This window comes from Podarcis muralis, chromosome 1 (genome assembly GCF_964188315.1).
Source record: "Podarcis muralis chromosome 1, rPodMur119.hap1.1, whole genome shotgun sequence".
Taxonomy (NCBI): Eukaryota; Metazoa; Chordata; class Lepidosauria; order Squamata; family Lacertidae; genus Podarcis; species Podarcis muralis.
This window is the reverse complement of record NC_135655.1, coordinates 109,748,162-109,771,402: the sequence shown is the minus strand read 5'-3', so window position 1 is coordinate 109,771,402 and position 23,241 is coordinate 109,748,162. Positions and strand designations below refer to the sequence as shown.

Sequence of the window (23,241 nt, the reverse complement as noted above, 5' to 3'; positions counted from 1 at the left end):
TGCCTTGATATTTTTGGGGTGGGTTAGGGTGTACAACACATGTAATTCTTAAACTTATTTTGACAATTTCGAGGGGACCTAGCCATATCTCCATGGCAGAGCACATGCTTTGATTGTGTAAGCTCCACCAAAAAGACCTTAGCTAGAAAGCCAGCTGAAATTTATTGTCTGAGATCCAGGACACTCAAAAAAGATAGATAGCACCCAGTTAGGTGGATCAGACTTCTATTCATGGTTCTGTTTCATGCAGAGAGGAATAGAAGCTTGCTTTATTTCCTTAACAAAGAAATGTGTGAATGATACCTGCTTCAGGAGCACATGGGGGTTTCCTGCTAGACTAGAGAGATACATGAGCTCACACCAGCACTGGGAGCATAGACAGAGGATGGGTGCAGCTCTCACTATTGAATAGGATCGAGGTAAAGACCTTTGTCACTGGTTTCATATTCCCATCCCACTGTTTTAGAAATTTGACACCCTAGTTGGAGAAGGTGGTGGTCAGATGAGTGGAGGCCAGAAGCAGCGGATTGCTATTGCTCGTGCTTTGGTTCGAAACCCCAAAATCCTTCTACTGGACATGGCTACATCAGCACTGGACAACAAAAGCGAAGCTACAGTGCAAGAGGCCCTTCATAAGGTTTGGCATATTTAATGAGTGGGCAGATGGGCAGAGGATAGTAGTAGTAGTAGTAGTAGTAGTAGTAGTAGTAGTAGTAGTAGTAGTAGTTGTTGTTGTTATTATTATTATTCAATATCATGGAGGTGGGGTAGGAAACCTTTAAAAACACACACAGCCTCTTAAGTATAATCTCCTTAATGGTAGAGATTACCGTATTTCTCTCTCTATTACACGCAGATTTTTTCTCCTAAAAAGGAAGGGGAAATGTCTGTGCGTGTTATTGAGCGAATGTGGGTGGTCCCTGGAGCCGATTAGGGGAGCGCAGGAACAAAAATCAGCAAAAATCAAATCGTGCGTTGCGTCGGAGAGGGAAACCTGAAAAGAGGAAGTTGCTGCTTTCCTGCATTCTGCCTCAGGGTCTTACTGCCCACTCGCTTGTGTTTCATTGCTGTGTTTGCTCAAACGGAACAAAGAGCAGGCAAATCCCCTCCCCTCCAGGCAAGCAGAGGGGAAAGCAGAGGTCTTTCCTTCTAATTCCTCTCCGTGATCCTCGCAGGCAGCCAGAAAACATGCAGGAGAGAGAGAGCTGGCTTCGGTTTGGGGAAACTTTTGCCTTTCTTTCCTCCCTCCCGTTAAATCTCTCCCCTCTCCTGCATTCTTAGCCAGCTGCTTCTCTGCACACCGCTCTCGTGCTCCTTGTCCCTTCTGTGTTTTTCCTTCCCTCCCCACTTAAAATGTAGTTACAAAGCATGGATCCACATGGATCCTCAGGATCTTTGGATTGGGCCACCCCAAATTCACCATCAGATCACATAGCAGCCTGCCCCCAAAAAATCACACACCCACTGTTGCCTGGGGCTGCAATGGTGCAAACATGTGGTTAAAAAGCATGGATCAACATGGATCCTCAGGATCTTTGCATTGAGCTACCCCAAATTCACCATCAGATCACATGTCTGTGGCCACAGCATGAAGCACAAAAATGATACATCCACTGTTTCATTCAGAATTTTTTCCCTTGTTTTCCTCCTCTAAAAACGATGTGCGTGTTATGGTCAGGTGCGTGTTATAGAGCGAAAAATACGGTAGTCTCTTCTCCCCTCCACAACTTTCTTTTTATAATAAGTTTACAAGATACAAAATTATGGTGAGGTGTGGTTAGGAGAGCTAATGGGACATAGTGATTATAGTGCCAGAGTAGGAGTGGGAATCCGATATTCAACCCCCACAATCTCTCTTGTGAGGATGAGATCAGAGTGGGGAAGAGAAAGAGGAAGGGCAGGCTAAAATCCAGTTAGCAACAGCAATGACAACAGTGCTATTCAGAGCTTTGCATTTGCTCCAATGCACAATTGGTGTTCTCTGTGTGTTCTTGAAATGAACGGAGAAGCCTTTAGGAGCAAGGCCGGGCCCCCGCTATGTGTGCTCTGGAACTTGCTGCATGTTTCCATAAGAAAATCAGTAGAGTGGATGCGAGGTTCTACAGCGTAGAACCTCACACCCACCCATTAACCAACAAACATGCATGCAATATCCAGAATTGTTAGGCTTGTTAGCAGTGGAAATGTGGGAAGGAAGCAGTGGCAGATCAGAAGCTCAACCTGTGGTGGGGAAGAGTTTACCCCCAAAGACTTTCCCAACACAGCTCTCAAAGAGCTGTTGGGAAGAGTCATGTTGGGGAATGACATGGAAGTGGTAGTGTTTCCTGTTCTGAATGGACCCATTGAAATCCATGGGCACAACTGACTGAAGTCCTTTGATCTCAGTGGGTCTGCTCTGAGTATGTCTTAGTTAAATGAAACCCACAGCTTTTAAGCTTCCAACCTTTTGTACGCATTTATATGGGAGTAGATGAGTGTTCCAATACCAGAATTGCACAGCCAGGAAGTGCACAAGCACAAAGGGTGGGTTAAAAAAGCGGGGGAAATTGTTCAGTAAATAGCAGGCAATGCTGGAGATGGGAGGTAGGCATGCTGCTCTTCAAACATTTGCTTGGAAATGAATATAAATATCAGTGCTGGCGTAAGACAGCTTGATGGGCACACACAGAACGTACAGATTTCTGTGTACCAGCATTCATGCCCCTCTTGCAAGCATCTCATAGGCACCTGGTTTGCAACGGTGAGTGGCCTTGATGGGCCATTAGTCTGATCCAATAGAGCTCTTTGCATGTCCTTACACCAGTTAGGCTTCATTCCATGCTCTGTGACCGACCAGACACACAAAAGCAAAGAGAGCAAAGCCTACCTGTTTCACTCATCTGTTTGCTTCACCGATATTTTCCCCCCATTGCTTTAGGCTCGCGTTGGGCGCACAGCCATCTCCATTGCTCACCGCTTGTCCTCAATCAGAACTGCTGATGTCATAATTGGCTTTGAGCATGGAAGAGCAGTGGAAAGGGGGAAACACGAGGAGCTGATGGAACGGAAAGGGGTTTATTTCACACTGGTAACTTTGCAAAGCCAAGGGGACAAGGCACTCACTGACACGTCGGTGCAAAGCAAGTACCTTATTCTGCGTTTCTGAAAACGAGGTCAAAGTTTACTAACTCAATGAATTAACTTCATTTTCTTTACTAACACAACTATTTCCCTATGGTCCTATGAAAAATCAGTCCTACACATAGGTGCAAAACAAGCTATGCCTTATTCCAGGGTTAGATTATTTGTGCATCTATCTCTGGATCACTGATGCACCTCTCTCTCTTTCCCATTATGGCTACCTGTGATCCTCTTAACTGGAGATGCTGGAGTTCAAATCTGGATTCAAATCTGGAGCTCAAATTCTTATGCATTCACAGCCTGTGCTCTGCTACTGAGCTATGGTCCCTGGGAGCAAGACAAACCAAATACTCTGCTTTACTAGTGTCACACTTTGATGACCCCTCAACCAGCATTCTTTGCTGACACAAACTGAACAAGCCTTCTTGCTGTGCTGCAGTCCATTTTTAAGAATGCTTCAGATTTCTGAAAGAGTTGTTGAAGCATGCAGAGCTGATATAGCCTCAGACATCTTGGCGTTCTTCTAATTGAAAGCATCTTCTTACTACTCTGGGATACATTGTTTGGATATATAAGGCACAGGGCCTACATAGTCTCAGGGCTGCCTCCTATATATATATATATATATATATATATATATATATATATATATATATAAAATTTTTATTAGTTTTTTAACATACCATTTCCAACAGTAATTAAACATACTTTTACATCTTATTCAATTTTTTTTGTTTACTTCCATCAATCCTGTCTGAAAATTTTCCAATCTAATCTCTTGGTATTCATTTCTTATCTTCCCTATTACATTTCAAACTCATAACCAATATCTCTATCTTTTTATACTTTGTAACATTTCGTATATTTCTCCTTACAAAACTTCTTGTAGTCCTACTAGTGTAATTTGTTGATTACAGTTGCTCTTCAAATAATTCATATATTTCTTCCAATCTACTGTAAATCTCTGGTCCTGCAGGTTTCAAATCCTTCCTGTCATTTTGTCCAATTCTGCATAGTCCATTAATTTCGTCTGCCATTCTTCTTTCGCTGGAATTTCTTCTTGTTTCCATTTCTGGGCTAACAATACTCTTGCCGCAGTTGTTGCATATAAAAACAATTTAACATCCTTTTAAATTGTTAAGTCTCAGGGCTGCTTCCATTCCCACTGTGTTTCCTAATCGCCAGTGAAGAAGAAAAGTTATAGCAGCCTTGAGCCATTGCGCCCCAGCATTTGTGAGAATAAACTAAGGACAGAGTGCAATTTGTGCTAGGGTTCACCATTTCAGAGTGTAGGAGGGGAGACTGCATGCTTGAATTCTGCTCGGAATGAAGCACATCTGTATCTGTAAAATTAGTACATCAGGATAAAATGTTTATAATTTAGCTTTCATATCCTGACATTCTAGCTGTGTATTTGCAGTGATAACTTGAGGTGAGGGAATATTTGAATATGCAAGCTACCCCTTGTAGCTTGAAGTGGTACACCCCAACAAAAACATGTAGCTTTTCTTCTCACAGGTGTGCCAACTCTAATAAATTATTGGTGGGGAGGGCAGGTAAGCCCCATCCCGCATAATAGATCACAAGACACAATGCATGCACACCATTTGACTAGCAATGCCTGTCAACTTGGGTTGGGGGGCGGTCCCTTCAAATAGTTTATTGGGGGGCAAAGGGACCTTGACCCCTAGGAGTTGGCTCCTATGACTGCTCGCTTCTATTCTTAGTGTGGCAGCTGCTCAAGACCTTTCATGTGCTAGTGGTCTGTGCTTCGTACACGCAAAGAGCATTGTTCTTCATAGCTTCCTTTTGCAAATCCAGTGATTGCCATACAGCTCAACATGGGATCATAGCAGCATGTGTGGACGACTGATGGGCTGCTAAAGGAGCACATCCAGGGCCCTTAGAAAGCCTCTCTGCCAAAGAAGTGTACTCTAAGTTAAGCTCACGCTTTTTTGAACTAAAGAGAATTGCTGTGCTTCGGGTAGAATATTTAGCAAACCACCATGAAGAAAAGACTTCCAGCCTTGTAAGGGGTTTGCTTTATACACTGTAAACACATACCAAAATATAAGTAATAAGAATGGAATGGATGATCTCACTTTCTGGTGGGCTTCTATGGCTTTGTTTTACAGCAGCCGAACCAAATCTTGAGAAAACGCAGTCTTTCGTCAGGGGAAGTTATCGGGACAGCTTGAGGTAAGCCTTTCAGTGGGGGACAAAACACAACACAATCCAGCCTTGTAACAGCACGTTCCTGTTTTGCTTTAGGTGAGGAAACAGGATGTACCACCCCTAGACATATGACAGGCAGCAACCAGTTCCTTTTGGAGTTTGACCTGGCGGTTTTATTTTTTTAATGAGAATCAGCCCACCATTGAGAATGGGTATTCTTTGAACTTGCAAAGGGACAGGAGCAGAAAGCTTGTTAATTAATAATAATTAATTGATTGATTGGAAGATGTATAACCTATGCCACCCAAAATCAGTTTGAACGCTCCATTTCATTTCATTTAACCTCCCTGCAAGCAAATCAGAACAAATCAGCTAAATAAAAAACAAGCATCTTAGAATTGGCATCATATAACTTCCATTTTTGCCTGCCAACCTAGCAGTTCGAAAGCACCCCCGGGTGCAAGTAGATAAATAGGGGCCGCTTACCAGCGGGAAGGTAAACGGCATTTCCGTGTGCGGCTCTGGCTCGCCAGAGTAGCTTCGTCACGCTGGCCACGTGACCCGGAAGTGTCTGCGGACAGCGCTGGCCCCCGGCCTCTTGAGTGAGATGGGCGCACAACCCTAGAGTCTGGCAAGACTGGCCCGTACGGGCAGGGGTACCTTTACCTTTAACTTCCATTTTAAGTTTTGTGCAAACAAAACGGGATGAAGGCTTAATACTTGAGGAATGGCTAAGGGACCTGGGCATGTTTAGCCTGGAGAAGAGGAGGTTAAGGGGTGATATGATAGCCATGTTCAAATATATAAAAGGATGTCATATAGAGGAGGGAGAAAGGTTGTTTTCTGCTGCTCCAGAGAAGCGGACACGGAGCAATGGATCCAAACTACAAGAAAGAAGATTCCACCTAAACATTAGGAAGAACTTCCTGACAGTAAGAGCTGTTCGACAGTGGAATTTGCTGCCAAGGAGTGTGGTGGAGTCTCCTTCTTTGGAGGTCTTTAAGCAGAGGCTTGACAACCATATGTCAGGAGTGCTCTGATGGTGTTTCCTGCTTGGCAGGGGGTTGGACTCGATGGCCCTTGTGGTCTATTCCAACTCTATGATTCTATGATTCTACTGTGAATAGGTTGTCTGGGGGAGCCCTTATTTGGAAGTATTCCCCTTTGAACTCAGTGGGACTTACTTCTGAGCAAACGTGTCAAGCTTTGCGCCATAAATCTCAGGATATAGGTATTGTAAGTATTTCAGTAAACTATGATCATGCTAAGTAATAACGCTAGATGCAAGCTCCTCAAACTGCTGTTCCTAAGACTTCACCTTTTCTCTTTATTCTTTCATAGAGCTTCCCTTCGACAGCGTTCCAGATCTCAGTTGTCAAATATAGTACCGGACCACCCAATGTCAGTTGCCCAGAACCATTCGGAGCATATCTATAGCACCGGGCAGTATGAAGAAGATGGCAGTCCATTTAAGAAGGTCATTATTTGACAAAAAACATCCATTTTGTTTCCTTTCTCTGGTCCTCTTGAAAAGCTCGCTGTATAACCCTTCCTCGAAGTTTCTACTGGGCAGCACGGAAAGTAGAATATCAACATATTTGCCCCTTTTCTCTTTTTAGGAGTCAACGGCTGTAAAAGTGGAAGAAGTGAAGCCTGCTAATGTTACCAGAATTCTGAAATACAATGCTCCTGAATGGCCCTACATGCTGATTGGATCCCTTGGAGCAGGCTTCAACGGGGCAGTCAACCCACTCTATGCCTTGCTTTTCAGTCAGATTCTTGGAGTAGGTCATGACCAATTTCCTCCTTCTTGTATTGAATATGGTTTTTCACTATCCTGGTATTATGCAGAACACCTGCGTGCCAACAGTGTGCCAAGCAGTCCTTATTACTTCATTTCCAACATTTTGGCTTGCTGCTTTTAGTAGTTTTTGAACATTCATGGTCATTTGCCCAATTCCCATGCAGAACACCAGGTTGGGGAAGGAGGCTGTTGACAATTAGCTCTCCCAGCAGACCCCAAGGACCGGGCAGCTGCATTCCAGAATCTTGAGGTTCATAGGCTTCTGGGAGTGCTCTGGAATTCATCAGTGGTGGGGGGAGAGGTCTATCTTGGGAAGGAGGGTCTTCTGTTACTATGACAGGCCCACCAACAGTTTTGTAAACTGTTGGAGAATGTACGTTTGAAACTTGTGGGTCAAGTCAGTTGCAAAAAAAGACATGACTGTTTCCCCAACAGACCCATAAACACCAGGACTCTGGAGATGAGCAGGGGGGTTGGGGTCTTGCGTTAAGAGCCGGTTTCATGCATTCTAGGAGGGGGACATATTTTCATATATGTAGGCACTATGGTGATAAAGGAGATATTTCAGATCTCCAAAGGGTTTCATTTTTCTTTCTCCTTTAAAGCAGTTATTTGAGCAGCAGCACTGGGGTGTGTGTGTGTCCAGCCTTGTCTTCCATACATTTCTTGATTGAAATCACACACACACATACACACACACACCCTGCAACTGGCCAGGCTGGGAGTGGAGAGGGGGAGACAGGCATAATTCAGGTACAGTGGTACCTCGGGTTACAGACGCTTCAGGTTACAGACTCCACTAACACAGAAGTAGTACCTCGGGTTAAGAACTTTGCTTCAGGATGAGAACCAAAATTGCGTGGGGGCAGCGGGAGGCCCCATTAGCTAAAGTGGTACCTCAGGTTAGGAACAGTTTCAGGTTAAGAACGGACCTCCAGAACGAATTAAGTTCTTAACCTGAGGCACCACTATCCTGTCTTCCCCCATACCCCAGTACTGTTAATTTGATTAAGCTTGGAGCATCCCTCCACCTCACACCAATGGCTACTTTCAAGAGAAACAAGTAGAAGACTCTGAGTCTTGTTTGTCTGGCAAATTCCCCTGAGTTCACTGAGACATATCCCCATAAAACAGTGCATTGGACTGCAACCTTAAATCTGAAAAGAGAAGATTAATTATATGTCCCCATCCCCTTGATAAATTGTCCCATGTTCCATGGTATTCTAGTAATCATAAATAGCTCAGTCATTAGAGCATGAAACTCTTAATCTCAGGGTCCTGGGTTCGAGTCCTACATTAGCTGAAAGATTCCCGTATTGCCAGGGGTTGGGCTAGATAGCCTTCGTGCTCCCTTCCGACTCTACAATTCTATGATTCTATAAAGAAGTGAGCAATATAATAAGGGTCTGCTTTTCTACATATACAATATTCCAAAAATACTTTATCCCTTTTCTATCTGACTGAAGTACGGAGGCATTTTATTATTAGACAGTAAACTCACAGACACAATAGCCAGTGCTGGTCGTGAATTAAATTCACCGGCACTAAAGCCACAAAGGCTTTGAACAACCCCTTTGCATGGTGTTATCAAAACAACAAAACAGGCATGCTGACAGACTCCCATGAAGGCATTATACGCTTTTAGAAAGCAAATGCATATATTGCTCCCTTTTCGCACCGTGCATTTTATAGTCACTTAAACTCAATGCTGATCGACTTTGGGCAGCAGTATTGGTTGAAAGTTAATGCGAAGACAGCCATAATTTATTCCACTGCTCTGTTTTATTGTGAACAAAGCATCCCCTTTGGGGAGTCAGCTAATCCCATTTCCTATAAAAAGGAAGCGCATTGGCCATCTGCAGAACACCTGTGGCAGGGGTGCCCCGCCGCCATCATTGCCACTGCAGAAGCAATAAGCAGCTGTGGCTTCTGGGATCTTACAGCTCTCTTGTGAGATCTTGACAGAACCAGGAAACCACACACTGAGCAGCCCTGGCGAGCAAGGATTTGGTGGAGGGGTAGTGGGTGGCACCTTCCTGTGTCACCTTAGGTAGCAAAATGGAACACGCTCCCTCTGCCAACTGAGAGCCAGTGTGGTGTAGTGGTTAAGAGTGGTGGACTCGTAATCTGGTGAACCGGGTTTGCTTCCCCGCTCCTCCACATGCAGCTGCTGGGTGACCTTGGGCCAGTCACACTTCTCTGAAGTCTCTCAGCCTCACTCACCTCACAGAGTGTTTGTTGTGGGGGAGGAAGGGAAAGGAGATTGTTAGCTGCTTTGAGACTCCTTAAGGGGAGTGAAAGGCGGGATATCAAGTCTAAACACCTCAACTAGCCCAGCATTCTGTTTTCATAGATGCCTATTGGGAAGGACACCCACAGGATTTGAGTGCAATAGATAACTACTTGTGGTTCACAACCACGGGCATCCAGAGCATACTGCCTCTAACAATGGGGCCAGAACTTGTGTCCTGATCCATCTACTTGCTACAGACGCAAGGGATGGATCTACACACAAGGGGAAAATGCTATAAATAAGTCAGAGATTAAATCTTTATAACGAAAGGAAAAAAAGCTATGGAAAATTGCTTAGAATCCCCCACCCCACCCCTTCTCTGGCTCAATCTGGTGTTGCATATTTATAATGCATTTAGAACGCTTTTTCTTGACTAGTAGCTGAGTCCAAGGTTTCCTCTACCTATAATGTTTAGCTCCAAGGCAGATCCCTTCTTTTTAAGGGGGCAAACTTGAAGACTAGAATCCAGCTGGTGTGGGAATTGCTTCTGCTCAACTTAGTTTTTAGTAAAGGATTTTCATAGTTGACAAGGGTACATACAGTCTCTGTTTGCTTCTTCTAATCAGTTTGGAGTACGAAGTTACAGATTAGTTGACTTACTAAGATTTGCCCTGCATAGGCAAACATCAAAGGGGAACACAAGCACGTGTTTCATGACCTGGCGATAGTGTAAAAGTTAGTTAGCAAGTCTGGAAGATCAAACTTAAGAGATCAGCATTTATAGCTTGAGAGCAATTGCTTAAAAAGTTAGTGTTTAAGTCTGTTGTTGTCAACATGCCTGTGAACTGGTGGCTCAAAAAACTTGTCTGAAAGACATGGGGGGTGGGGAGGGATGGATTTAATGAGCATAAAGAATGACCCCTCTTTGAGCGCTCATACTTTTTCCTATTGGCTACTTTTCCCATTCTGCCAAAGATAACAAGTAGCTTGTTGACCTCTAAAACAAATGTCCCAAAGAGTTAACAAACAGGATCTATGCCCTCCCTTGAAGACACGCTGATTATAGTGTCTCTTAATGACACGGATGTGGGGCTTTGGGCATGTTTATGAGAAAGTAGAAAGCTTCCTGTTTTTCCATTTGAGTTTTGACACACACACACACATTTAGTTTTACATTTCCCAGTGAGCATGTGATTGCAGGTGACTTTATGAGGATTAGGGGAACATTTTAAATAAATGCTTACCAAAAAAGAGGCAGTGGGATTTGCTGAGCCTTCTGTTCCTTCTCTGAAGACTTATTAGCGGATTGAAGGGCTTTTAAAACCTGACTTTTTCAAAGACTCGCTACTTGCAGTTGTTCTCCTCTGGTTATTAGTCCCTTACTCCTCTTAAAAGCTGCATGGAATATTTTTTTGTGGTCTCCCCCCACCCCACTTCAGTGATTTGTTTGTACTTCAGTTGGGTCCAAGTTCTCTAGTTTCTTGGTGCGGATTAATCCTTTGTTTTTGAAACCCAGGTATTAAACATACCTGGGTTCAAATGGCCTAGTGCCATCAGTTATGAATAGCGCGCACACCATTTAAATGGGATACTTCCCTGCAGCAACTACTGAAACACAGTTTAATTTGCTGGCCTGATATTCTCAACAGTTCCTTTTTCTTAATGGTTTTAATAGTGTTTTATTATAATTATGCTATTTATTGCCTTGAACTACATAAGGAAAAGTAGGATAATTATTCTATATGAAACAAATACATTTCATTTTTAAAAAATAAATTTTATGAAAGCGTATAGAGAAAAATACAAAATTTGATACATTTCCCCATTTTTTCACCAAACCAAGACTTTTATAGAGATACAATAAAAACACAGAAATGGGGGGGGGGGGGTAGAGAAATAGAGAAGGAAAAAGAAAGAAAAAACAGAAAAGAGGTTAAGAGAGATAGAAAAACAATATTCACTTTGTCTGATCCACTATAGTAGAACCAAATACATTTCAGATTAGAGAGAATGGCTTCTCCTCCTGACAGATTTGAGGCCTGGCACCTCTTTATTTTTTTAGTACCAAGCTGTACTTAGGTAGAGGAAAAGTCCCTTATAAAAAAATCTATAGCCTATTGATTACATTTGGGGAAATTCAATAGTTGTTGTTGTTTAGTCGTTTAGTCGAGTCCAACTCTTCATGACCCCATGGACCAGAGCACGCCAGGCACTCCTGTCTTCCACTGCCTCCCGCAGTTTGGTCAAACTCATGCTGGTAGCTTCGAGAACACTATCCAACCATCTCGTCCTCTGTCGTCCCCTTCTCCTTGTGCCCTCCATCTTTCCCAACATCAGGGTCTTTTCCAGGGAGTCTTCTCTTATCAGGTGGCCAAAGTATTGGAGCCTCAGCTTCAGGATCTGTCCTTCCAGTGCTGCACTAGGCAAAATTTGCTTGCAGCACTCCACTGAGTTCTCACACAAACAATACTCAAGGCAACTGTAAAACCAAAATGTGCTAAATCAGAGGTACCCAATACAGTGACCCCCTACAATTTACAACAACCATGGCCACTGGCCATGCAGGCTGTAAGTTGGAGTCCAATAACATCTGCAGGTTACCCATGGGCTAGATTGCATGATCCTATGATTTCCAATATCATTACAATCATGTGACATGAATTCTGAAGTAGAGGCTCTCAATTCACTGCTTAGAGATGATTATAATGAAGCCGTGTATAAATTGCCTAAATAGATAATAAAATTATACTGTTTTAGTTGGCACTTAATATTATGGCCTTTCTTTTCTTTCCCAAAAGACCTTTTCTATCCTGGATGAAGAAGAACAAAGATTGCAGATCAACGCCATCTGCCTCCTCTTTGTATTGGTTGGAGTTATATCATTTTTTACACAGTTCTTACAGGTAAATGACCATTAAGATTGGCTGTTCGTTGCTTTTCTTTTCTCGTTTTTAGGTCCTTGTGGCTGGCATGTCTAGACTTACACATTCTTTAAATGCATTTCAGGGATATACATTTGCAAAATCTGGTGAGCTGCTTACAAGACGGCTACGGAAAGTTGGCTTCGAGGCCATGCTAGGTGAAGAAATTGGTTGGTTCGATGACCACAGGAACAGCCCAGGGGCTTTGACCACAAGACTAGCAACTGATGCCTCTCAGGTTCAAGGGGTAAGAGATTTTATATAAAAGTAGCTAACACAATTCAGATATTGCCACATCCGCTGGGCATCCACTCAATCAAATTGAGACAAGATAATTATTGTCATGGGTTTATTGGATAAACATGCCTCTGAAAATCCATAGAAATGAAAGCTGCTGGTAAGGTGATTTTAAGAAAAAATGGCTATTTCGCATCTTGAATTTTTATTTTTTATTTTTTTACACTGGAGCATCTTTTAGCATTCAACGTTCAGCCAAAAGTATATGACCTAGTTCTCACTGAAATGATAAAGCTGTGTCTCAGTTGTACCATTTTGTTCCCAAGTGTGGGCTTACATGAAGGAATGATTCTTCACAGATTAAATTCAAAGATTCCTACACAAAAAACCAAGCACCATCAGGGAACAGCCTAGGACTCTTCCCCTTAATGTTCAATTTCCCATGTACAGAGGCAGTGGGGGTGTATAGCTGTTCCCTCATTTGAGCCCCCACCTGCAGTCTGAAGTGGTTGAGATAGAGGCCTAAACGAGAGGGGCAGACAGCATAAATGGGAATTCCTTTCAAATCCATAATTCACACTTTGGACCCAACTTATCTTCCCATATGCCACTTCTTGGAAGGTTGCTACAAACTGGGGGAAATGAACAAAGCCCATTGCAGCCATGAGGGCGGCTTAGCCATTGCAGACCCTCTCCATGAGTGTGTTGCTGATGGGCCTGTTCTCACAATTAGGAGTGCCAGAGGTTTTTCAGTAACATAGGCAGGAAAAAGAGGTGCTTTGGCAACACATCCTTGCTCAGTCTCCTTGTTCCTGAAGGTGGATCTAGAACACTTCAGGGAAATAGATTTCGGATAAAATTTTCTGGAGAAACTTTGTAATGGAAAGAGCTGTTTGGCAGTGGGACAGACTGCTTCAGACTGCCTTCACTGGAGGTATTTCAGCATTTGAATGGCTATCTATCAGACAGGCTGCACTGCAGATCCTGCACAGAAAAGGTGGCTGTGCAACGGATTACCTCCAAAATCCCTTCTAACTCTTTGCTTCTCCTTGGCAATAGTAGCTGGGTGTTAAACAATAGCTCTCCTTCCTTCACAGCTTTGCGGTAGCAACAAGTGTCCCAGTGCTTAATGTGGGAGAGTGTGTTGGTGATCTTTTTTTTCTCCCTCCCCCCCCCCCCTTTGCTTGTTTTAAGGCAACCGGCAGCCAGATAGGAATGATTGTGAACTCCGTCACCAACATTGGGGTGGCCATTGTTATTGCTTTCTACTTCAGTTGGAAACTCAGCTTGGTCATCATCTGCTTCTTGCCATTCTTGGCTTTATCTGGTGTGGTGCAGTCTCAGATGCTAACAGGGTTTGCCTCTCAGGACAAACAAGCATTGGAAGCAACTGGGAAGGTAATGTTTAAAACTACTACAAAAAAGCACATCGTTTAAGATTAAATGAGATGGTGAGTAACAATACTCACCATCAACAATCCAGTGTTGTCAATGATAACAGGCATTTTGGGCCTGGCATAGCCATGTAGGGTTGAAATGTCCCCGTCCCCCCGCTACTTGTCAAGCAGTATTTTAAAGTCTCTGTTCCTTGGAAGCCTGATTCTTCTTCTCAGAAGGGCAGTGTGACTTCAGAGGGTAAATAAAGTGTTTAGCTTCTGGTTGCAATTGGTTGGATAGAGTTGAAAGACACATTTGGCATTGCATATATGGGCATCCAAATCACAAAGGGGGTGTGTGTGCTTTAAGTGGGCCTTGACATGTACTGGCAGCCAGTGTAACTGGTACACAATCGATCTTACATATTTCCTTAGCCTCCACAAGCAACTTCAGTTTGCACCAGCTGAGGCTTCTGAACGGTCTGCAAAAGGCAGCCCTGTGTAGAGTGTGTTACAGTAGTCTAATCCGGATGTAACCAGGACTGCATCTGCTTTCTTTCTCCAGTTAGGGATGCAGCCAGAGAATCAGCCGAAGCTGCTAAAAGTTTGATAATAGGACTGAAAGTATAGCTACGCAGAACAAATGGCGTAAAAGCCTACAATGAGAGAACGGTGTCTGTCCACAGCTATTACCAGCAACTTAAGAATGTGATAAAGAATAGGAGCAGAACAAGCTAAGACAAGCCATTTGTTTGTTGAGCTCTATTGTCAATGTGTACTTAAGATGATTATGTAGACAGCATCACCCTTGCCCAGATATGAGAACCCATGCCAGGAATTTCTTCTTGCCCAATATTGGAAAAGTCACCAGTACAGTAAAAAAATAATATTAGATTAGGAAACCTGGGGTCAGGCCTTGGTCAGATTCTGAAACTAGCTGCAGTAAGAGGGCCAGAAGGCAAGAACATGGGCAAATATATGCTAGTAGTCAGGTTCCAGTGGTAGCAGACAAGGATCAGAGAGACAGAATTCAAGGATATGATCAAAGACAGGCTGCTGGTGGAGATAGACAGGCAAGGGCCAGAGGTGGAGCACATGGTCAAAAGCAAAGTAAGTCTGTGTGGCTTTTCAAATGAGGTAAGTTCCTCAGACTGAGGAGATGATTTGGGTATGAGGGTCTAGAGTGTCTCCATTGGCCTGACCTTGTTAAGTTCAACTGAATCAGTTCAAAACTAGAGATTCTTAGTAAACTGGTGTGGAAACCAAACTTACACTTTAAAACTATATATAGATAGACAGACGATAGATAGATGATAGATAGAGATAGAGAGATAGAGATAGATAGATGATAGATATAGATAGATAGATAGATAGATAGATAGATAGATAGATAGATAGATGATAGATAGATAGATAGATAGATAGATAGATAGATGATAGATAGATAGATAGATAGATAGATAGATAGATAGATAGATGATAGATAGATAGATAGATAGATAGATAGATGATAGATAGATAGATAGATAGATAGATAGATAGATTAGATAGATAGATAGATAGATAGATAGATAGATGATAGAGATAGATAGATGATAGATAGATAGATAGATAGATAGATAGATAGATAGATAGAGATAGATAGATAGATGATAGATAGATAGATATAGATAGATAGATGATAGATATAGATAGATAGATGATAGATGATAGATAGATAGATAGATAGATAGATAGATAGATAGATAGATGATAGATGATAGATGATAGATAGATACATAGATAGATGTAGATAGATGATAGATAGATAGATAGATAGATAGATAGATAGATGATAGATAGATAGATGATAGATAGATAGATAGATAGATAGATAGATAGATAGATAGATAGATGATAGATAGAGAATAGGTAGGTAGATGAAAGATAGATGATAGATAGATAGATAGATAGATAGATAGATAGATAGATAGATAGATAGATGATAGATAGATAGATGATAGATAGATAGATGATATAGATGATATAGATGATAGATAGATAGGTTGTTGTTGTTTAGTCGTTTAGTCGTGTCCGACTCTTCGTGACCCCATGGACCAGATAGATAGATAGATAGATAGAGTAGATAGATAGATAGATGAGATGATAGATAGATAGATAGATAGATAGATAGATAGATAGATAGATGATAGATAGATGATTGATTGATAGATAGATAGATAGATAGATAGATAGATGATAGATAGATAGATAGATGATAGATGATAGATAGATAGATAGATAGATAGATAGATAGATAGATGATAGATAGATAGATAGATAGATAGATAGATAGATATAGATGATAGATAGATAGATATGAAGATAGATAGATGATAGATAGATAGATAGATAGATAGATAGATAGATAGATAGATAGATAGATGATAGATAGAGATAGATGATAGATAGATAGATAGATAGATAGATAGATAGATAGATAGATAGATAATAGATAGATTAGATAGATGATAGATAGATTAGATAGATGATAGATAGATAGATAGATAGATAGATAGATAGATAGATGATAGATAGATAGATGATAGATAGATAGATGATAGATAGATAGATAGATAGATAGATAGATGATAGATAGATAGATAGATGATAGAGAGAGAGATGATAGATAGATAGAGATACAGCAGCTCACCAGATGTATGGCCCATATCACTCAGACTGACATCTAACAGATCTTTGCTACTCCTCCATTTCCTTTTCTTTTCAACAGATTTCCAATGAAGCACTTGCAAACATCAGGACTGTCGCAGGAATTGGGAAGGAGAAAAAATTTATTGAAGCATATGAGAAAGAGCTGGAAGTCCCTTACAGAGCAGCAGTCCAAAAAGCAAATGTTTATGGATTCTGCTTTGGTTTTGCACAGAGTATTCTGTTTATAGCCAATTCGGTCTCCTATCGGTATGGAGGATTTTTGGTTGACAAGGAAGGACTTCACTACAGCTATGTGTTTAGGTAAAGGAACAGAAACACACCCACACCCACACAAATTATCTTTCCCAAATAGAACCTGTTAGTTGATCGTGCATTCTCAACAGACACATCTGTGGGCATGATAAAATTGAATGACAACTCAATGTTAAGAGGCAGTATATCTCTGAATATATAAGTTATTGGAGACCAACCATGGGGAGTGAGGAGGCTGTTGCCTTCCAGCCTTGCTTGACATAGTTGGCAGGCCACTGATGGAAACAGGATAGTAGACCTGCAGCTCTTCTTCCTAAGCATCATGTAAGCTGACGTCTTTCCTTCCTGATTTCAGGGTGATTTCTGCTATTGTGACCAGTGGAACTGCATTAGGAAGAGCATCCTCCTATACGCCAAACTATGCCAAAGCAAAAATAGCCGCAGCTCGCTTTTTTCAGCTGGTGGATCGTGTTCCCCAAATCAGTGTTTACAGTGATGCTGGAGAGAAATGGGTAAGAGCAGAAATTCGTGTTATTAGAATCACATAATTGTAGCACCTGAAGGTCATCTAGTTCCCTCTTTGTACTGGAGCAAAGAAGATTATAGTGTGTCAAGAACATAAAATTAGAGCAATACAAGGTCTGCTGGTACCTTGAGGGCACAGAGTGTGTTTGATTAAAGAAAACTGCATTGGCTTGAACAAATAATACGTGCCCAGGGTAAGGCAATTTGGGGTCAGTTGTAGTTTGAATAAAGTTAGTGCACATACCCCAGGCACCATAAATGTGGCCCGACTTTTCATTGTACTCTCAGCTTTAGAAGAAGGAATTCTTTAAATGATGATTTCTGGTAACTCATCTGATAAATTTCTCCTCGTCTCAAGATTTATATGCTCTTTGTCTCCAGATTGTCCCTCCAGTCTTAGCCCCTTGTTAAGTCCTCCCAACATACAGTGGTACAACATACAGTGGTTCATACGCTTCAGGTTACAGACTCTGCTAACCCAGAAATAGTGCTTCAGGTTAAGAACTTTGCTTCAGGATGAGAACAGAAATTGTGCTCCGGCAGCGCAGCAGCAGCAGGAGGCCCCATTAGCTAAAGTGGTACTTCAGGTTAAGAACAGTTTCAGGTTAAGTACGGACCTCCGGAACGAATTAAGTACTTAACCCGAGGTACCACTGTACTATTGTTCTTGCAGTCTTCTGTGAGCACTGATGTTTTGAAACTTAGACACATTTCTAAGGTCCTCAAGGCACCTTGTGAAAAATAGGTGGTGTGATTAAAACCGATTAGGAACTAAACCAACAACATAAAAAAACACCAGAATTTAAAAACAACAACAACCAGATGGTTAATATCATCCCACCTCCTGGTTTAGCAGGCAGCAATTGTGGGTTTCCTTTTTCTTAGTCTGCAAAAAATGTGGTCTGTTAGGAAATCTTTCCTAGGAAGAAGGGGAAGCAGCTGTGCTTTGAGCACCCTTGTGAACCCAGTGCCAGCATAGCCATGTACCTGCTATAGCACTGGCATGGGGGGAGGGCTGAGACTCAGTGGCCATCACAGAGCATTTGCTTCGAATGCAGACGGTTCCCAGTTCAATTCCTTCCATTTTCTGGGTATGTACCCTGTCTGGATCCCTGGAGAGTCACAGCCAACATGCATGGACAACTCTTCAGGCCATTTAGAACTTGTGGGAAATGTTTCCACCTGAAACAAAGCCATGAACCAAGCAGCTCCACAGAATTTTACTTAGCTTCCTAGTGAAAGTTCACACCACATAATAACTCTTCAGCGGAGTAGATTATGGGCTCACCATGTTTGCCACCTGCTCACTGCAGCCATCGCAAAATGACTTGAACATGTGTGAGTGAAGTATTGATTCAGCATTAAGTGGTGTCTTTCTTCAATATTAATTAAAAGTCGTATGTGAGACAAAATGTTGCAAAATGTGGAGTTCAGAATACTCTATTCCATTGCTCTTCCACCTGCTTTTCTGTCATTCCCGCCCAACCAAATCAGTCAATCAGCATTTTGTGGCTGCTGCGTGTGCTCAGCCTTCTTGGGGCTATTTTTGCAGCCCCCTCCCACCCTTTTGGGGTTTTCCCCCTAAAGGTTTTTGCACTTGTGCAAACCTTGGGGCTCCCCAGAACCTACTGATAGTGTGGTGCCATTCTAACTGCATAAGGCCTGGCTCCCACTTCATTCCTCCCTTGGCGCAAGTGGAGCAACAAGCCATGGTCCTTAGCTTAGCATACGCAAACCAGGCTTGGGGATGTGTCAAGTCACACACGCCAAAGCATGGTCTGAAGCCAAGGCTCGTTCTCGGCTTCCTGATCATGTCTTGTTTGAGAGAAAACAAACCACAGTGCCTGGACCCAGACATCAACTCTAAGCCAAGGATTCTGGCTTGTTGCTGCCACAAGAGCTAAGGGAGGAATGAAGTGTGAGGTGTCTGCTTGTACATGGTAAGCAATGATGTCCAAACCAGCCCACAGTTGGTCACTTTGATTCCACAAAAGAAAAGTGGAAGGTCTCAAAATAGTCACACACACACACACACACACACAGAGAGAGAGAGAGAGAGAGAGAGAAGAGGAGGAGGAGGAGGAGGAGGAGTTTGGATTTGATATCCCGTTTTATCACTACCCAAAAGAGTCTCAAAGCGGCTAACATTCTCCTTCCCCTTCCTTCCCCACAACAAACACTCTGTGAGGTGCGTGGGGCTGAGAGACTTCAAAGAAGTGTGACTAGCCCAAGGTCACCCAGCAGCTGCATGTGGAGGAGCGGAGACACGAACCTGGTTCACCAGATTACGAGTCTTCTGCTCTTAACCACTACACCACACCGGTGAGAGAGAGAGAGAATGTGTGTGAATACAATATTTCTTGATGAAGGCAGATTTATCAGATGAAGAGTCTGGTATTGCCTGGTAACAGCAAACATTTTATTTTGCCCTTCAGAACTCTGTACAAGCCACAGACTGTAATGCTGGATATGTAATGGACACCTACACATCAGTGAATTTACTGCGCCTCACTTTGTCATAGTGCAAATATGAGGAACTTAGGCAATACTTGCAGAGAAAGGTGTATTAGGAATCCTGCGCCACTTCCTTTGGCTATTGAAAGTTGGCTGTTTTTTAACAAATGAGGCACAAATGACTCACTAAAAAAATGCACAAAGCAGTTCATCTAGATTCATGAATTTGTAAACTGGCGGCTGTTAGAATGGTTTCACAACATGTACAGAACGGAAACCTCAGCGATATAGCTCACCCCGCAGAATGAACAATAGGAGAGAGTTGACTTCTCTGATATTGGGCCATACAGTACCAGGAAGCTTCCCTTGATATACCAGCCTCTGTTGCTTCATTGGTTCTTCTTTTTGGTTCAGCATCTTCAGGAACCGGACGCTGCTGCTTCAGAATTATTTCAGCCATCATACACATAAAAGTAATGTGAAAACCACTTCCCTTTCTATTGCGCTAGGGGCGTTACGCCAGGTTCATTCTGAGGAGTGTCCGACTCAGAAATGACATGGAATATATTTTAAAAAGTAGTGGTATTTGTGGGGGCAAGTCCCAGGCAGCAGTCCTATGCACACTTATATGAGTAAGCCCCATTTGAACAAAGCGGGTGCTATTCAGTGTTAGAGCAGATGCGCTGAAATCAAAGGGATTAAATGACTTACGTAAGTCTGTTGCCAGTTGATCAATCAGTGCAGTTATTCAACTCAATCTCACAGGTTCAGTGTGTCTCCAGATTAATAATTTGGGTAACAGCAAACCAAAGCTCCAGGACTCAGGATTGTTAGCAGGCTTTGCCAACCTATCGCTCTCCAAATGATTTGGACCACAACTTCCATCAGCTCCAGCCAACCTGTGCAGGTTGCACACATGCTGACTCCCACTTCCTTGTGCCTAATTTGATGGGAAAGAGACTTAAAGCTCTTAGTTTACATGGAAAACGAGCAAATGGTTTACTTTTCTCAGGGATGCTGGTGCTGTGACCGCAGGAAACAACAGAAGTTGGTAGAGGTCAGCTGCAATCAATGTCAACATGTCTTTTAAACCTTCCACACTGTACGGAACGTGTTATATTTTTGCAGCCTGGGGCCTGGATTGTTTTTTTTTATTGCAGTGTCAATGTTGCAAATGTTGCAAATCTGATTGAAATATGCATGAGGTTATTTCCTTCTACCACAAAGTGGTAGATTTTTCTCCTTTTAACCAATGTCTTGTATGTTCCCACACTAAGGTGCAACTGTCTCCTTACTCAGTGAGGTTTTGCAACGTGCAAATTGATTTAGGTTCCATCTGCTTATCATTTAAGAGCTACATGGCTAATTGGTTTTAAAAGTGTAATTGATCGTGACAGTTCTAGGAATAGTGGTAATAGTAATCATTACTTCCATAAGAGTCATTTGTGAATTCAGTTCAACCACACCCAGAACATTCTCTCTCTCCCTTTGTATAATCAGGATAACTTTCGTGGAAGCATTGAATTCTTGAACTGCAAGTTCACATATCCCTCTCGTCCCAACGTCCAAGTGCTAAATGGTCTTTCGGTGTCTGTGAAATCTGGACAGACCCTTGCCTTTGTTGGAAGTAGTGGATGTGGCAAAAGTACCAGTGTCCAACTTCTGGAACGTTTTTATGACCCTGAGGAAGGAAGAGTGGTATGTAGCCTTCTCTGCTTTCATACATAGTAAAAGAGCGCTGAAGCATTGTTATAAAGCAAACCCTCAGTTCTCCCATCATGGCCCCCTGAACCCAGCAGTTGGAGGATGCAGAAGCAGCCAGTTCTGGTTTCAGTGCATGAAGTGGTTGGATGAGAACTCCTAGGGGAACCTCCCAGACCATCAGTGCTTATGGGGCCAGAGCCTGGACTCTGGTGGACATTTCCCCTAAGGGAGCAGGTGCATCTCACTGCAAATAACCCAGCTTGCAGTGCAGGGAATACACCAGGTGGGAGGTCATGGAATAAAAGAGGAGTGCCTGTCTTCAAGCCAGAGCATTGGACCTATAAAAGATCAGAAAAGAGAAAGGCATATTTTTGTTGATGAGGAGATGAGAGTTTGTTTGTATCAAATTATAGCTAATATAAATGAGATTACCTAGCAAAAGCAAATCCACACCTCTCCTTGAGTTTGTATATGTACTTAAGGTTCATTTATAATTATATTCTGGGAATGATTCATGTTCTTATGTAGCGGGATTGTTTTATACTCACTGGATGTCCCATGATCATATTATAAAGTAGTTGTGTTCTAGGTTATAAATCAAGCATTGCTAGGAGTTGTTTCTGTTGATTTTAAGATGTATTTTAATCAATTGTTTGATTTATGTTTTTAATGTATCATACTTTGTTGTTAGCTGCCCTGAGTCCGGTCCTGTAGTAAGTCCAGTCCTTAGTAAGTTCAGTGTAAGCGTAACTTAAAATTTAAAACTGAGGTTCCCTTATGACGGCGCCAATAGTCCATAAATAAATATTTTGCCTTTTCTGGTGTTTTTCCTGTGCAGTTGATAGATGGACATGACAGCAAGAAAGTAAATGTCCGCTTTCTGAGATCTAAAATTGGGATAGTGTCCCAGGAACCTGTGCTGTTTGGTTGTAGCATTGCTGACAATATAAAATATGGCGATAACACCAGAGAGATTTCTATGGAAGAAGTGATAGCAGCAGCTAAGAAGGCCCAGCTGCATGACTTCGTCATATCGCTTCCTGACGTAAGCATCTTTTTCTTCACTAGTGAAAGGGAACGGTGGCTAAATAAGGAATCCATGGTGTGTGAGTCACAGAATCTCAACCATTTTCCTAGATGCAGCTATGCACATGCTATAATATACTCCTGAACAGCAGCTCACTTTTGGACAGCCAGTGTGGTGTAGCAGTTAGAGTTGTTGGACTAAAATCGAGGAAACCCAGGTTCAAATCCCTTCTCATCCATAAAGATCACTGGCTGACCTTGGTCCAGTCGCCATCTCTCAGTTACTTCACATGTTTGTTACGGTGATAAAACGTGGATTACTCTCTGCCCTGAGAAAGTTTCCATATCCCAAGGGTAGTTCATATCACCAATAAAACACGAATAAGAGTTGTTAAGTTTCATGCCACATTGCCTCCACAAGCAGCACCATTATTTTCTTCCAGTACTGCAGCACTGTGCATATTTCTGATGGTAAAAGGAGTTGCTTAAAACTCAGCCAATGTATGTTTTCCAGCAATACAAAACTAACGTTGGCTCTCAGGGATCACTACTCTCTCGTGGGCAAAAGCAGCGCATCGCTATCGCCCGAGCCATCATCCGAGATCCCAAGATCTTGCTACTGGATGAAGCAACATCTGCTCTGGATACCGAAAGTGAACAGGTAAAGAGGAGGGAGAGTAAACCACGTGGACTAAAAAACAA

General features: G+C 42.4%; 1 protein-coding gene across 4 annotated transcripts in view; it reads left to right on the top strand.

Moving 5' to 3' along the window:
• Positions 1–23,241, top strand: part of ABCB11 (ATP binding cassette subfamily B member 11) — a 54,463-nt gene that overhangs the window by 28,752 nt on the left and 2,470 nt on the right. For 3 of the 4 annotated variants that reach the window (XM_077936997.1, XM_077937003.1, XM_077937008.1), the window contains 13 exons: positions 467–637; positions 2,918–3,119; positions 5,256–5,319; positions 6,637–6,772; positions 6,915–7,079; positions 12,131–12,235; positions 12,339–12,500; positions 13,685–13,888; positions 16,637–16,878; positions 17,186–17,342; positions 21,310–21,507; positions 22,352–22,558; positions 23,054–23,200. In XM_077936997.1, the coding sequence (XP_077793123.1) occupies positions 467–637; positions 2,918–3,119; positions 5,256–5,319; positions 6,637–6,772; positions 6,915–7,079; positions 12,131–12,235; positions 12,339–12,500; positions 13,685–13,888; positions 16,637–16,878; positions 17,186–17,342; positions 21,310–21,507; positions 22,352–22,558; positions 23,054–23,200 (2,160 nt within the window). The other variant, XM_077937005.1, reaches the window with a different exon arrangement.